Genomic DNA, 13,538 nt, shown 5'->3' on the forward strand with positions numbered 1-13,538 from the left:
TAACATGGTTAATTCCATTGCCTGCCAAGAAGTCCTGGAATTCAGTGCTTGTGAAGCATGGGCTATTGTCACTGACCAAGATGTCCGGTAGACCGTGGGCGGCAAACATTGCCCGTAGACTTTCGACCGTGGCAGAGGATGTGCTTGAATTTAAAATGTCACACTCGATCCATTTGGAGTAGGCGTCTACTACAACCAAAAACATTTTCCCCATGAAAGGACCTGCGTAGTCCACATGGATGCGTGACCAAGGCTTGGCGGGCCATGGCCAGGGGCTAAGGGGGGCTTCCCTGGGCGCATGGCCCAGCTGGGCACATGTGTTGCAGCTGCGAATACAAAGTTCCAGATCTGCGTCTATCCCTGGCCACCAAACGTGTGACCTGACAATTGCCTTCATCGTGACAATGCCCGGGTGCCCATTGTGGAGTTCTCTGATGAACACCTCTCTGCCCATCTGGGGCATGACTACGTGGTTTCCCCACAGTAGGCAATCGGCCTGAATCGAGAGTTCATCCTTGCGCCTGTGAAATGGTTTAAATTTCTCAGGGCATGCCCTGTACGTGGCTGCCCAGTCCCCATTCAGGACACATTTCTTGACTAGAGACAATAGCGGGTCTCTATTTGTCCAGACTTTAATCTGACGGGCTGTCACGGGTGAGCCTTCGCTTCCGAAAGCTTCAACAGCCATGACCATCTCAGCACCATGCTCGGTAGCCCCCTCAGTAGTGGCTAGCGAGAGCCTGCTGAGTGCATCGGCGCAGTTTTTGGTGCCCGGTCTGTGCCGAATTGTGTAGTCATAGGCAGCTAACGTGAGTGCCCACCTCTGTATGCGGGCCGATGCGTTTGCATTTATGGCCTTGTTGTCGGCCAAAAGGGATGTTAGGGGTTTGTCATCTGTCTCCAGCTCAAATTTCCTGCCAAACAGGTACTGGTGCATTTTCTTTACCGAATATACACATGCGAGCGCCTCCTTTTCTACCATCCCGTAGCCCCTTTCTGCCTGGAACAGACTCCTGGAGGCATAAGCTAGCGGCTGTAACTGACCCTTGGCATTGACATGCTGCAACACACACCCGACACCATAGGACGACGCATCGCACGTTAACACAAGTTTCTTATATGGGTCATATAGCGTTAACAGATTGTTGGAACATAACAAATTGCGTGCTCTATTAAAAGCTCTTTCCTGGCTGTCCCCCCAGACCCATTCGCGACCTTTGCGTAGGAGCACATGTAGCGGCTCTAGCAGCGTGCTCAATTTGGGAAGAAAGTTACCAAAATAGTTCAGGAGCCCCAGGAACGAACACAGCTCCGTCGTGTTACGGGGTCTGGGTGCTCTCTGGATCGCTTCCGTCTTGGATGCAGTAGGGCTGATCCCGTCTGTTGCTACTCTCATCCCCAGTAATTCTATCTCTGGAGCTAGGAAGGCGCACTTCGCCTTTTTCAGTCGCAGACCTACCAGATCCAGTCTGCGTAGCACCTCCTCCATGTTGTGGAGGTGTTCTTCAGTATCGTAACCCGTAATGAGGATGTCGTCCTGAAAAACCACCGTCCTTGGAATCGACTTGAGGAGGCTTTCCATATTTCATTGGAAGATCGCGGCGGCCGAGCGAATCCCGAAAGGACATCTGTTGTACTCAAACAACCCCTTGTGTGTCATGATGGTGGTCAGCTTCTTCGACTCACTCGCCAGCTCCTGGGTCATGTAAGCTGAGGTCAGGTCCAATTTTGAAAAAAGTTTGCCACCGGATAGCGTCGCAAAGAGGTCCTCCGCTCTCGGTAGCGGGTACTGGTCTTGGAGTGACACCCGATTGATGGTGGCCTTGTAATCGCCACATATCCTGACCGACCCATCCGCCTTGAGCACCCGCACAATTGGGCTCGCCCAGTCACTGAATTCGACTGGCGAGATGATGCCTTCCCTCAACAGGCGGTCCAATTCGCCTTCTATCTTTTCCCGCATCACGTACGGCACCACTCTGGCCTTGTGGTGTACTGGCCTGGCGTCCGGATTTATGTGAATCATTACCTTGGCCCCCATGAAAGTGCCAATGCCGGGTTGAAATAATGAGTCAAATTTGTCCAGGACCTGTGAGCATGATACTCGCTCCACAGAGGAAATTGCATTGACATCGCCCCATTTCCAGTTCATGACAGCAAGCCAACTCCTCCCCAGTAGTGCGGGACCACCCCCTGGGACAATCCAGAGTGGCAACCTGTTCTCCGAATCTTTGTGGGTCACGACTACCATGGCGCTGCCCAGCACCGGAATGATCTGCTTTGTGTAAGTCCGTAGCTGTGCGTCAATCGGCAATAATTTTGGCCTCCTGGCCTTGGATGCCCACAACTTTTTGAACTGTTTGATACCCATCAGGGACTGGCTGGCACCCGTGTCTAACTCCATTGATACTGGGATGCCATTGAGGAGCACTTTCATCATTATCGGTGGCGTCCTGGTGTATGAACTGTATACGTACTCCACATGAACTCGCTGAACTTCAGCTTCCAGCGATTTCCCCCAGTGTCCATTTCTGCAATTTCTGCAGGTATTTTGCTCATCTCTGCAAACTCCGGCTGAATGTATGCCTCCACGCCTCCAGCATGAGTTGCGGTTTGAAACAAAAGGTCCCTTGCCAGTCGATCGTCCCTGACTGCCCCTGTTATTGTCCTTGAGTGCACCATTAACAGGTGTTGATGGCCCCATTACTGGCCGCATTGTCCCTTGTAATGGCGTGAATCGTTGTTCAGCTTCCCATTGTCTCTGTCGAACTCCCCCTCTGGGTTTGACTACATGTTGGGGCATGCCTGACTGCCCTTGTCTGCCTGGAGAACTGTGTGCTGCTTTAACAATGTTGAATCTCTGTCCCAACCATTCCTTAACACAGTATCTCTCGTCTGTTCTGCTAGTGGCCATGCTCGCGTGGTTTAAATCCCAGTTTCTTGTCGCCATTGATACGTCCTTACTACACAGTATAAATGCACACGAGGCCCATGCTTGAGAGAAGGTCAGTCTGTGACCTGTCCTTTATTCCTTAGCACTCAAGCGATGAAGGTGGGTGGAGCTTCCCCTTTTATACCTGAAGGTCCAGGTTAGGAATGTCTCCCACCTAGTGGTCAGTGTTCTCACGGTGTACAACTTAGGTCAGTTTATACATGGGTTACAATGCTGGTTGAATACATGACAGCAACAGATTCGGGGGAGGGGCGGGGGATGTATCAAAGTGACCAACCAGTACCACAACATAGCGGCCATCAGTTGGTTTATGACCAGCGCCCTACCCCTGTAGGACAGCACTTGGAGCAGTCCTGTCCAGCGCCCTCGGTGAGCAATGACTTTAGCCTCCAGCACTTGCCAGTTTGCCAGCCAGGCTTCCTCAGCAGGGCTAAGGTAAACTCCCAGGTTGAGGAGATGAGTTGTACTCCAGGTATAATTTCTGAGCTCCTCCCACCACTGACTGACCAGGAGTGCGGAACATTTCTCCCAGTTGATCCTCACAGAGGACGCGGCAGATTAGACCCGTTGGCACTCGCGCAACCTCCGCAAAACAACGGCATCCGTGACCATGAGGAGCACGTCAGCGACGTAAGCCGAGAGCACGACCTCCACGCCCGGCCCTTGGAGAGGTCCCGTAAACATCTTCCGCAAAAGATGCAGGAAAGTCTCCAGACAGAAAGCATGGAACTGGCCAGACAAGGGGCATTCCTGACGGTCCCATATCCCGAAGCCAAGGGTCGCCGTCAAAGACCCGTTGAATTTAATCAGACACTCCACGCAAGTCAGTTCGAGTTAAAAAAATGTGTCCTGAATCTGAATGTGCACATGAGCTGAATGTATCCTGAAGAGGCACTCGTGATCCATCCTGTTGAAAACTTTCTCCTGATCCAGGGAAAGGAATGCCACCGACAGACCAGTCCTCTGGGAATGGTGGACCAGGTCCCGAAACAGATGGATGCTGTTGTGGATGGTGCGGCCCTGAACTGTGTAGGACTGGTCGGGGTGGATCATTTGGGCCAGCATGGTGCCAAGGCAAGCAAAGACTTGTCGTTCGTGCTGAGGAGGGAGACCAGGCGCCAGATCTTCAGTAGGGGCAGATTTTCCCTCTTGGGCAGCGGGATGATGACTGCCCTGCGCTGAGAGAGGGATATCTCCCCGGCCTCCAGACTTTCCCCAGGACTCACAAGTCGTCGCCCACCCCCACCCCAGAACATCCCAGAACTCCACGGTCTGACCGTCCAGCCCTGGGGACTTTCCCCTCGAGAATGGACTGAGGGCACTGGCCAGCTCCCCCAGGCTTAGCGGGGCATCGAGCTGCTCGCCACCCTTCGGGCTGACCTTCAGCAGGTCCTCGCACAAAACAATGCGAGCAACCTCGATAGGACGGATCCGCAGAGAACAGAGCCCCATAGTAGATACGGGCCTCGGCACTGATGCCCTTCTGATACGAGGCGAGGGATCTGTCGCTGGCCAGTGGCCCCAAGAGCTGCTAACGGAACCCCTCCCTCTTTTTCCATTGAGTAGACGAAGGGCGCCCAATATTTATCCATCAACCAACATCACACTAAAAAAAACAGCAGATCTGATCATTTATCAGGTTGCTGTTTGTGGGAGCTTGCTGGGCACAAATTGACTGCTGGATTTCCTACATTACAATAATGTTAAGATAAAGTAATTAATTGGCTGTAAAGATTTTGGGACGTCCTAAGGTGGTGAAAGGCACTGTATAAATGAAAGTTCTTTCTCTCTTTCTCACACTCCCTCTCTCCCTCTGTTGCAGCTTCAGCAGCACTGTTGTTCCCTGCACTCTGTCTGATGGCAGTGGGAGGAAGGTGTTTTTTCATGACAAACTTTCAGGTAATGTAGGATTGTGTGTGATAGAGCATGAAGTGTACTGAGAAAGTGCTGCACTGTCAGAGGGGCAGTACTGAGGGAGTGCTGCACTGTCAGAGGGGCAGTACTGAGAGAGTGCTGCACTGTCAGAGGAGCAGTACCGAGAGAGTGCTGTACTGTCAGAGGGGCAGTACTGAGAGAGTGCTGCACTGTCAGAGGGGCAGTACTGAGGGAGTGCTGCACTGTCAGAGGGGCAGTACTGAGAGAATGCTGCACTGTCACAGGGGCAGTACTGAGGGAGTGCTGCACTGTCAGAGGGGCAGTACTGAGAGAGTGCTGCACTGTCAGAGGAGCAGTACCGAGAGAGTGCTGTACTGTCAGAGGGGCAGTAGTGAGAGAGTGCTGCACTGTCAGAGGGGCAGTAGTGAGAGAGTGCTCCACTGTCAGAGGGGCAGTACTGAGAGAGTGCTGCACTGTCAGAGGGGCAGTACTGAGAGAGTGCTGCACTGTCAGAGGGGCAGTACTGAGGGAGAGCTGCACTGTCAGAGGGGCAGTACTGAGAGAGTGCTGCACTGTCAGAGGGGCAGTACTGAGGGAGTGCTGCACTGTCAGAGGGGCAGTATTGAGAGAGTGCTGCACTGTCAGAGGGGCAGTACTGAGGGAGTGCTGCACTGTCAGAGGGGCAGTACTGAGGGAGTGCTGCACTGTCAGAGGGGCAGTACTGAGAGAGTGCTGCACTGTCAGAGGAGCAGTACTGAGAGAGTGCTGCACTGTCAGAGGGGCAGTAGTGAGAGAGTGCTGCACTGTCAGAGGGGCAGTAGTGAGAGAGTGCTGCACTGTCAGAGGGGCAGTACTGAGAGAGTGCTGCACTGTCAGAGGGGCAGTACTGAGAGAGTGCTGCACTGTCAGAGGGGCAGTACTGAGAGAGTGCTGCACTGTCAGAGGGGCAGTACTGAGAGAGTGCTGCACTGTCAGAGGAGCAGTACCGAGAGAGTGCTGTACTGTCAGAGGGGCAGTAGTGAGAGAGTGCTGCACTGTCAGAGGGGCAGTACTGAGAGAGTGCTGCACTGTCAGAGGGGCAGTACTGAGAGAGTGCTGCACTGTCAGAGGGGCAGTACTGAGAGAGTGCTGCACTGTCAGAGGGGCAGTACTGAGAGAGTGCTGCACTGTCAGAGGGGCAGTACTGAGGGAGTGCTGCACTGTCAGAGGGGCAGTACTGAGAGAGTGCTGCACTGTCAGAGGAGCAGTACCGAGAGAGTGCTGTACTGTCAGAGGGGCAGTAGTGAGAGAGTGCTGCACTGTCAGAGGGGCAGTAGTGAGAGAGTGCTGCACTGTCAGAGGGGCAGTACTGAGGGAGAGCTGCACTGTCAGAGGGGCAGTTCTGAGAGAGTGCTGCACTGTCAGAGGGGCAGTACCGAGAGAGTGCTGTACTGTCAGAGGGGCAGTAGTGAGAGAGTGCTGCACTGTCAGAGGGGCAGTAGTGAGAGAGTGCTGCACTGTCAGAGGGGCAGTACTGAGAGAGTGCTGCACTGTCAGAGGGGCAGTACTGAGAGAGTGCTGCACTGTCAGAGGGGCAGTACTGAGGGAGGGCTGCACTGTCAGAGGGGCAGTACTGAGAGAGTGCTCCACTGTCAGAGGGGCAGTACTGAGGGAGTGCTGCACTGTCAGAGGGGCAGTATTGAGAGAGTGCTGCACTGTCAGAGGGGCAGTACTGAGGGAGTGCTGCACTGTCAGAGGGGCAGTACTGAGAGAGTGCTGCACTGTCAGAGGGGCAGTACTGAGGGAGTGCTGCACTGTCAGAGGGGCAGTACTGAGAGAGTGCTGCAATGTCAGAGGAGCAGTACCGAGAGAGTGCTGTACTGTCAGAGGGGCAGTAGTGAGAGAGTGCTGCACTGTCAGAGGGGCAGTACTGAGGGAGTGCTGCACTGTCAGAGGGGCAGTACTGAGAGAGTGCTGCACTGTCAGAGGGGCAGTACTGAGAGAGTGCTGCACTGTCGGAGGGGCAGTACTGAGAGAGTGCTGCATTGTCAGAGGAGCAGTACTGAGAGAGTGCTGCACTGTCAGAGGGGCAGTACTGAGAGAGTGCTGCACTGTCAGAGGGGCAGTACTGAGAGAGTGCTGCACTGTCAGAGGAGCAGTACTGAGAGAGTGCTGCACTGTCAAAGGGGCAGTACTGAGAGAGTGCTACACTGTCAGAGGGGCAGTACTGAGAGAGTGCTGCACTGTCAGAGGAGCAGTACTGATGGAGCGCTGCACTGTCAGAGGAGCAGTACTGATGGAGCGCTGCACTGTCAAAGGGGCAGTACTGAGAGAGTGCTGCACTGTCAAAGGGGCAGTCCTGAGGGAGTGCTGCAGTTGCCTGCAGGGATTGTGGGACCACCTCAAAAAGAGGAGGAGGGAGAAAAGGAGGATGAGGAAGCAGAGGAAGAGGAGCAAAAGGAAGTGGAAGATCAGGAAAACGAGGATGTAGGGAGGAGGCAGTAGCTGGACACTTGGAAAATCATGATTCAATCAAGCAGAGCCAACATGGTTTTATGAAAGTGAAATCACGTTTGTCAAATTTGCTGGAGTTCTTTGAGGATGTAACCAGTAGGGTGGTTAGTGGATGTGATGTGTTTGGATTTCCAGAAAGCATTTGATAAGGTACATAAAAGGTTACTGCACTAGATAAAAGTTCATGGGGTTGGGATTAATATATTAGCGTGGATAGAGGATTGGCTAACTAACAGAAAACAGAGTTGGGATAAATGAATCATTTTCCAGTTGGCAAACAGTAACTAGTTAGGTGCTGCAGGGATCAGTGCTAGGTCCTCAACTATTTACAATCTACATTAATGATTTGGATGAAGGGACCGAGTGTAAGATAGCCAAGTTTGCTGATAGAAAGATGGTGGGAGAGCACATTGTAAGGAGGACATGAGAAATCTGCAAAGGGATATAGACAGGCTAAGTGAGTGGGAAAAAATTTGGTAGATGGAGTATAATGTGGGAAACTGTGAGGTTATCCACCTTGGCAGAAAAAATAGAAATGCAAATTATAATTTAAATGGAGAAAAATTGCAAAGTGCTGCAGTACAGAGGGACCTGAGGTCCTTGTGCATGAAACACAAAAAGTTAGTATGCAGGTACAGCAAGTGATCAGGAAGGCAAATGAAATGTTGGCCTTTATTTAGAAACATAGATACATAGAAAATAGGTGCAGGAGTAGGCCATTCGGCTCTTCGAGCCTGCACCACCAATCAATATGATCATGGCTGATCATTCACCTCAGTATCCCTTTCCCGCTTTCTCTCCATACCCGTTGATCCTTTTAGCCTTAAGGGCCATATCTAACTCCCTCTTGAATATATCCAATGAACTGGCATCAACGACTCTCTGCGGCAGGGAATTCCACAGGTTAATGACTCTCTGAGTGAAGAAGTTCTTCCTCATCTCAGTCCTAAATGGTCTACCCCTTATCCTAAGACTGTGTCCCCTGGTTCTGGACTTCCTCAACATCGGGAACATTCTTCCCGCATCAAACCTGTCCCGTCCCGTCAGAATCTTATACATTTCTATGAGATCCCCTCTCATCCTTCTAAACGCCAGTGTATAAAGGCCCAGTTGATCCAGTCTCTCCGTATTTCAAGGGGGATAGAGTATAAAAGCAGAGAAGTCCTGCAATAACTGTACAGGGTATTGGTGAGGCCACATCTGGAGTGCTGCGAAAGTTTTGGTCTCCGTATTTAAGGATGGATATACTTGCATTGGAGGCTGTTCAGAGAAGGTTCACTAGGTTGATTCTGGAGATGAGGGGGTTGACTTATGAAGATAGGTTGAGTAGGTTGGGCCCATACTCATTGGAGTTCCGACGAATGAGAGGTGATCTTATCGAAGGTAATGAGGGGGCTCGACAAGGTGGATACAGAGAGGATATTTCCATTCATAGTGGAAACTAAAACTAGGGGACATAGTATCAGAATAAGGGATAGCTCATTTAAAACTGAGATGAGGAGGAATTTATTCTCTGAGGGTTGTAAATCTGTGGAATTCTCTGCCCCAGAGAGCTGTGGAGGCTGGTGTTTGAGTATATTTAAGGCGGCGATAGACAGATTTTTGAGCGATAAGGGAATAAAGGATTATGGGGAGCGGGCAGGGAGGCGGAGCTGAGTCCATGATCAGATCAGCCATGATATTAAATGGCGGAGCAGGCTCGAGGGGCCAAATGGCCTACTCCTCATATTTCTTATGTTCTTGTGGGGCAGGCAGCAAATTCCCCTTCCGGACAGGCTGTCCGTGTCGTCTCATCCAAGTCAGATTCCAATGAATGAAGGCCCAGATCCCTGTCACTCACCACATCCCCATCATACCATCCCTCTGTCACAGAATATCGCAGCATCCTCCTGGGCACAAAGCTGGAATGAGAGCCACCACAAAACAAAAATTCTAAACAAAATTAATGAATTTATAAGTATTCAATTAACAGTGCAATATCAACCAATCATACTTGTGCAATCCCTTAGTGCCTGCCGTTTGTGTGACCTCTCCTACTCTCGTGCTCCTACGCAGTGCTCCCCCAGTGACTAAAGCATGGCTGGTGGAAGGCTGCTGAGTTTCCAGGGGGGAGACTACAGCTGGCCTTGCAGGACCATCTCAACCAGGTGTGGATCTAGAAGGCCCAGCTGTAGACTGCACCATCTGGGCTGGCTGTCTGACAGGCAGCAGCAAGTACAATGACGGAGTGGCAGTGGTGGGAGTAGGAATGCTGTCATACTGAGAGAGGGTCCTGCACAGACCCATTGCCACTCCCCGGGGATGGCACCTCAGCATTCCTCGCAATCTGTTAGAGGCCAGATTACTGACCTGCAACACCCTGCAAGCCCCATACGATATTCATAAACCCAGCCATGATGGCGGCACTCTCAGCTTCCACTGCAGCTATGAGACGTTGTGTCACTTCCGCCTGTGCTGCAATGGAAGCTGTGACATCGCCCACCACACACACTATCATGGCTGGGTCCACAAGGTCTCTCCAAGAATCACAGTTTGTTTACAGCACAGAAAGTTCACCAGACTGATTCCCGGGATGGTAGGACTGACATATGAGGAAAGAGTGGATCGACTAGGCTTGTATTCACTGGAATTTAGAAGAATGAGAGGGAATCTCATAGAAACATATGAAATTCTGACAGGATTGGACAAATTAGATGCAGGAAGAATGTTCCCGATATTGGGGAAGTCCAGAACCAGGGGTCACAGTCTAATGATAAGGGGTAAACCATACAGGATCGAGATGAGGAGAAACCTTTTCACCCAGAGAGTGGTGAACCTGTGGAATTCTCTACCACGGAAAGTGGTGGAGTCCTGTCCGTTAGATATATTCAAAAGGGAGTCAGATGTGACCCTTACGGCTAAGGGGATCGGGGGTATGTAGAGAAAGTGGGAGTAGGGTACTGAAGTTGCATGATCAGCAATGATCATATTGAATGGCGGTGCAGGCTCGAAGGGCTGCTACTGCATTTATTTTCTATGTTTCTATGTTTCTATGTATGCCGGTAATGGGCGGGACACCACAGCCAGCTCCGGTATACAGAATGGATTGCAAGGGGCCTACATTAGTCTTCACTAATCTTTTTCTCCTCACATATCTAGAGAAGCTTTTGCAGTCAGTATTTGTATTCTCTGCAAGCTTACTCTCATACTCTATTTTCCCCCTCCTTATTAAACCCTTAGTCCTCCTCTGCTGGATTCTAAATTTCCCCAGTCCTCAGGTTTGCTGTTTTTTCTGGCCAAATTATATGTCTCTTCCTTGGATTTAACACTATCCCTAATTTCCCTTGTTAGCTGCGGTTGAGACACCTTTCCTGTTTTATTTTTATGCCAGACAGGGATGTACAAGAGTTGTAATTCATCCATGTGATCTTTAAATGTCTGCCATTGCCTATCCACCGCCAACCCTTTAAGTATCGTTCGCCAGTCTATCCGAGCCAAATCACATCTCATACCATCGAAGTTTCCTTTCTTTAAGTTCAGGACCGAGTCTCTGAATTAACTGTGTCGTTCCCCCATCTCACCCATTCCTCCAGCCAGTGTTGCTACTTCAAGTGCCAGTCCCACTAATTCTACCCTCTACCCACCCATGATTTCCAGAAGCAATCTCGTTAAAACATAAGAACATAAGAACATAAGAATTAGGAACAGGAGTAGGCCATCTAGCCCCTCGAGCCTGCTCTGCCATTTAACAAGATCATGGCTGATCTGGCCGTGGACTCAGCTCCACATACCCGCCCACTCCCCATACCCTTAATTCCCTTATTGGTTAAAAATCTATCTATCTGTGACTTGAATACATTCAATGAGCTAGCCTCAACTGCTTCCTTGGGCAGAGAATTCCACAGATTCACAACCCTCTTGGAGAAGAAATTCCTTCTCAACTCGGTTTTAAATTGGCTCCCCCATATTTTAAGGCTGTGCCCCCTAGTTCTAGTCTCCCCGACCAATGGAAACAACCTCTCTGCCTCTATCTTGTCTATCCCTTTCATGATTTTAAATGTTTCTAAAAGATCACCCCTCATCCTTCTGAACTCCAACGAGTAAAGACCCAGTCTACTCAATCTATCATCATAAGGTAACCCCCTCATCTCCGGAATCAGCCTAGTGAATCGTCTCTGTGCACCCTCCAAAGCCAGTATATCCTTCCTTAAGTAAGGTGACCAAAACTGCACGCAGTACTCCAGGTGCGGCCTCACCAATACCCTATACAGTTGCAGCAGGACCTCCCTGCTTTTGTACTCCATCCCTCTCGCAATGAAGGCCAACATTCCATTCGCCTTCCTGATTACCTGCTGCACCTGCAAACTAACTTTTTGGGATTCATGCACAAGGACCCCCAGGTCCCTCTGCACCTCAGCATGTTGTAATTTCTCCCCATTCAAATAATACTCCCTTTTATTGTTTTTTTTTTCCCAAGGTGGATGACCTCACACTTTCCGACATTGTATTCCATCTGCCAAACCTTAGCCCATTCGCTTAACCTATCCAAATCGCTTTACAGCCTCTCTGTGTCCTCTACACAACCCGCTTTCCCACTAATCTCAGTGTCATCTGCAAATTTTGTTACACGACACTCTGTCCCCTCTTCCAGGTCATCTATGTATATTGTAAACAGTTGTGGTCCCAGCACCGATCCCTGTGGCACATCACTAACCATCGATTTCCAACCCGAAAAGGACCCATTTATCCCGATTCTCTGCTTTCTGTTCGCCATCCAATTCTCTATCCATGCTAATACATTTCCTCTGACTCTGCGTACCTCTATCTTCTGCAGTAACCTTTTGTGTGGCACCTTATCGAATGCCTTTTGGAAATCTAAATACACCACATCCATCGGTACACCTCTATCCACCATGCTCGTTATATCCTCAACGAGTTCCAGTAAATTAGTTAAACATGATTTCCCCTTCATGAATCCATGCTGCGTCTGCTTGATTGCACTATTCCTATCTAGATGTCCCGCTATTTCTTCCTTAATGATAGTTTCAAGCATTTTCCCCACTACAGATGTTGAACTAACCGGCCTATAGTTACCTGCCTTTTGTCTGCCCCCTTTTTTAAACAGAGGCGTTACATTAGCTGTTTTCCAATCCGCTGGTACCTCCCCAGAGTCCAGAGAATTTTGGTAGATTATAACGAATGCATCTGCTATAACTTCCGCCATCTCTTTTAATACCCTGGGATGCATTTCATCAGGACCAGGGGACTTGTCTACCCTGAGTCCCATTAGCCTGTCCAGCACTACCCACCTAGTGATAGTGATTGTCTCAAGGTCCTCCCTTCCCACATTCCTGTGACCAGCAATTTTTGGCATGGTTTTTGTGTCTTCCACTGTGAAGACCGAAGCAAAATAATTGTTTAAGGTCTCAGCCATTTCCACATTTCCCATTATTAAATCCCCCTTCTCATCTTCTAAGGGACCAACATTTACTTTAGTCACTCTTTTCCATTTTATATATCTGTAAAAGCTTTTACTATCTGTTTGTATGTTTTGCGCAAGTTTACCTTCGTAATCTATCTTTCCTTTCTTTGTTGCTTTTTTAGTCATTCTTTGCTGTTGTTTAAAATTTTCACAATCCTCTAGTTTCCCACCAACCTTGGCCACCTTATACGCATTGGTCTTTGATTTGATACTCTCTTTTATTTCCTTGGTTATCCACGGCTGGTTATCCCTTCTCTTACCGCCCTTCTTTTTCATTGGAATATATTTTTGTTGTGCACTATGAAAGAGCTCCTTAAAAGTCCTCCACTGTTCCTCAACTGTTAGTCTGTGTTTCCAGTCTACTTTAGCCAACTCTGCCCTCATCCCATTCTAGTCCCCTTTGTTTAAGCAGTGTATACAGTGTCTCAAATGTCCCTACACCTAAACCATGGGGCTTGCTTTATCCACTATACTGTAGGGTCCTATATACAGCAACTCAAACGTCCCTACACCTAAACCATGGGGCTTTCTTTATCCACTATACTGTAGGGTCTTATATACAGTGGCTCAAACGTCCTTACACAGATGTAGTTTTAGACCATCACCTGGTCCCCTACCTTCCACTCGTGCGTTCTGTGGGGTTCGAGCAGCAACTGATTACTCCGGTGTTGCTTCCCCATGTTTCTGGCTGCCTGCCAATGAATCTGCTTCAAACTCTCGTACAGATTCTTGACAAACCTATCCTGGTTTACTTCT

At 49.7% G+C, this 13,538-nt stretch overlaps 1 protein-coding gene across 1 annotated transcript in view; it reads left to right on the forward strand.

Moving 5' to 3' along the window:
* The window catches only part of LOC139266683 (equilibrative nucleobase transporter 1-like), an 84,078-nt gene that overhangs the window by 16,060 nt on the left and 54,480 nt on the right, over positions 1–13,538 (forward strand). The window contains exon 4 of the mRNA XM_070884273.1: positions 4,776–4,852. Within this exon, the coding sequence (XP_070740374.1) occupies positions 4,776–4,852 (77 nt within the window). The remainder of the gene's footprint in view (positions 1–4,775; positions 4,853–13,538) is intronic.

Source organism: Pristiophorus japonicus, chromosome 7, assembly GCF_044704955.1.
Source record: "Pristiophorus japonicus isolate sPriJap1 chromosome 7, sPriJap1.hap1, whole genome shotgun sequence".
NCBI lineage: Eukaryota > Metazoa > Chordata > Chondrichthyes > Pristiophoridae > Pristiophorus > Pristiophorus japonicus.